The 3,642-nt window shown below is 40.9% G+C and overlaps 1 protein-coding gene across 1 annotated transcript; it reads left to right on the plus strand.

Annotated features, from left to right (window-relative positions):
* The first annotated feature begins 317 nt into the window (after positions 1–317).
* Positions 318–2,635, plus strand: LOC128473761 (endoplasmic reticulum membrane adapter protein XK-like). Its single transcript, XM_053456001.1, has 3 exons — positions 318–562; positions 1,460–1,722; positions 1,902–2,635. The coding sequence occupies exons 1-3, from the start codon at positions 318–320 to the stop codon at positions 2,633–2,635; spliced, it is 1,242 nt and encodes a 413-aa protein (XP_053311976.1).
* The last annotated feature ends 1,007 nt before the right edge of the window (positions 2,636–3,642 follow it).

Consider the following 3,642-nt stretch of genomic DNA (forward strand, 5'->3'; position numbering starts at 1 on the left):
TCCATTGAAGTAAACTGCTTTATTTCAAAAACGGCAAAAGATAATACAATAATACACTTTGTTGAAAACATATAACTATTTAAATAACTGCTAAAATCACACATGCTGCTGACAGCCAGCTGTTACATTATCAGCATTATGACATCACAAAGTGATTGTGATGTCACTGTAAGCTATAGGGAAAGCAGCAGCTGGGCTAGGTCAGTTGATGGTTGGATAGTGTTTCGTGCACTCCTGCTTGCCTGACGCTGTTATTTCTCAAAAGTAGCTGTTTGCTACGCGTTGTTTCTGAGTGTCCGCACTCAAGCTGAGCGACCATGAAATTCCCTCGCTCAATTTTGATTTCTCTGTTTCTATATGTAGCAGAGACAATCTTAGGCCTGTACTTGAGCAGCACATACAGCACTGCAGTGCACAGAATTTGGTTGTACTTGACCCTCCTATTCTGTCTTCTGCCCTGCCTTCTGGTACAGATCTGTTTTGTCTGCTTCCACATGGAATTCTTTGATGACATATCCCTGGAACATCTGTTTCATCTCCTGCAGCTGGGACCTCTGTTCAGGTGAGTGAGGAGGGAAGGTGCCCTGTATTTAGATACATACCACATCGGTGAGCCAGTGCATTAGGTACATGGCACACTGTCTATTGTAAAAGAAATGAAACCCGCTGATGATTCCATGCCATTTATTTATATAGTGCCCGCAGATTCCATAGCGCTGTTACAATAAGGGATAGACAAAATATTTCACAAAGACCATTTAGAATGAAATCACCAATAACACAGATTAAAGCATATTTCTACAGAAGGAAAAGATGCTCTGCTCTTGTGAGCAATTAGGAATCAATAGATGAATAAAGCCATCAAATACAACTGTCACAGATTTTTTATATGGCATCTGCTTACAAGTTATCACAATGTGATCCGTTGCAACTTAATGTTACGAGGTTTCATGTGCCGTCAGAGTTCATAGGTTTCAGGCCCCTTAAAAATGGATCGAATTTTCACTGATTCCCTCCCACTAAACCCGGACAACAAACGTGTTCTCATTTTAGATGGGTAAAAGGCGTTCCATTTAATATTTGTAGCTCTGATAGTACAAAGAGTGGGAACAGGGGATATTTTGAAGGGAATGATTGTGTTTTGTAGATAAGCGATACATACCGAGATATCATTTAAATACATAGAGTTTGAGTTGAATCTAAAATCTCAGTCACTATTGAGTTTATGGTTTTATGTGTGCTTCTTGGCCAGATTATATTTGAACCGGAGATATACAGGGGGCTGGAAAGACGAATAGAAGGCGTTATGTTTTGGGTCAGGTTTGGGTGAAAGCATTTATCTAATGATGCAGGGCAGTAATAGTTTTCATTGTGTTAAACGGAACCTCACCCCATGTGGCTGCAATGTTCTGTCCAGTGATAATAATGAGTGAACCCTATTTTTTCCTGTACTTTGCAGGTGTGTGCAAGTTCTCCGCCTTTACTTCATTAATGGAAAATCAGAGGATCCATACGACACCCTCATTAAGAGGAAGCAGCTGTCTGAAGATGGCGGTTGGGTTGAGGTGGAACAGGAGGTTGGTCGCGTTGATATGCTGCTGTCCAAACACAGTTCTGCTTTCCGCTGGGCCTCCTTCATCCAAGCTTTCTTTGGGTCAGCACCTCAACTGATACTACAGCTGTATATTTCCATCTCGCAACAGCATATAAGCCTATGCAGATGTAAGACAACATTTCTTTGTGGTTTCTTTGTCAATATAGTCACACACAAATTGTATGTGCAGAAATGCCCCAGTGATTAAGAACTATACTTTTTCTTCATAAATGCATATCATTTACACATACATTTATCTTAATGTTTACTAAGTGGAATTGTCCTTTCCTTTTCTGATTTTCTTCAGGCATGCTTATGAGTATCTCTCTGCTGTCCGTTACGTATGGAGCGTTACAGTGCAACATCCTGGCCATTCGAATTAATTACGAGGACTATGATTTCACCTTTCGACCAGCTGCCTACCTTTGCTTATTGCTTTGGAGATTCCTTGAGATTTCCTGCAGAGTCGTCGTGCTTGGCCTCTTCAGCTCCGTTTTCAAAACATGGACCCTGTGTGTGGTGGCCTTAAATCTGTTGGCTTTTATGCTCTACTCATGGATCAGTTTTTGGAAGAATAAGTCATCGGGAAACAAGAATGGTTTGAGCAAGTGTAGGACTGCTACTGAGCGTGCTGTACTGAACATCCTGTACTCTGTGACGAGCATTTTCTGCTGGTGTCCGATTCAGGTCGAGCTCAGTGAGCCCGACCTGATTACCAAATCAAACAATTGGTGTCGCATCACCATGTATTATATGCTCAGACATATTGAAAACGCCGTCCTGATTTTCCTATGGTACATCTATCAAACAGATGTTTACTCGCTCATAGGTAGCACTTTTTTGGTCGCACTGCTCCTGGTGGGTTATACCATATCGATGCTCTTCATGCTGATTTTTTATCAGTTCTTGCACCCCTGCAGGACACTTTTCACATCCAGTTTTGTAGGTGGCTTGATGTCAGGCTTAAAGAGTCTTTGTTGTATGTGCAAACCTTCAAGAGCCCCAACAAACGAACATGGCTCCGAGGTCTGTGAGCCTTAGAACTGACAAGATGAGATTTACATCAATGCAAAGGAGTTGATCTGTGTTCATTGGGAAGCTACTCTACTACAGACTCTCGAAGCAGAAGCCGACAAAATGGACAGAATGCAGAGAGCGTTAGGGGATATATAAGGACACAAGAAAACTAATATACCACATCTGTGTCTTCCCTAAATAAAGTGTTCTGAATGGCAATATTAAGAATGAAAGTGGTTTTTTGTTTGTTTGTTTTTTATTCTAAAAGCTTTAGTTCCTGTGATCGCAGAAAACTTTCATGGCACAAAAGGGCACATGCATTATACGAGCGCCTCTATTGGTCGCAGCCAGGGAGCTCCTCTGGCATCAACCAAGAGAGTCGCTCTTACGAACTTTTAGCTCCAGGGGCGATCCTACGGATTCTCATTCAAGTTAACTCCTGCGATGCTACGTAGACAAGATAGGTAGGGACGGGACCAAGGAGACCAGCTAAGAGGTATTAACAAAGATGAACACGAAGATTCGTCTATTTTTACTGGCCACCATGTTAGTTTATTTGGTTTTCTGTTTCAACAAACTCACCATTTGTTTTCATGTTCTCCCGAATACGAATGCACAAGTCTAATATTAAGCATCAGAAGTGTATGCCAATAGGTTTTCTGTTTTTTTTTTTTTTTTTAATGCATGGAATTGTTATCCTCAGTATAAACACAAGAATTACAGCTTTAAGGGATCTCTTTTTGATACCTGCTCAACAAGTATTTGAAGCTCTAAATTTGTTGGGTGTATTTGAAATGAAAACTGAATGCCCTTGGTGAACTACATTCAGGATGGACTGCCTGTAGCTACCAACTGTTTTATATGGTTACAAGCTGCAAACTGGTAGTTGCTAGCAGATAGGCGGCTATATGCCAGCTACTTGTTACTTTGACAGACATCAAACTAGGTAACAAAGTATGATACAAAATACAGTTAATAGCTAAATAGGGACCTCTCTCCATTCTCCATCAACAGTAGTTGTTTCTGTAATT

This window comes from Spea bombifrons, chromosome 2 (genome assembly GCF_027358695.1).
Source record: "Spea bombifrons isolate aSpeBom1 chromosome 2, aSpeBom1.2.pri, whole genome shotgun sequence".
Lineage (NCBI taxonomy): Eukaryota > Metazoa > Chordata > Amphibia > Anura > Pelobatidae > Spea > Spea bombifrons.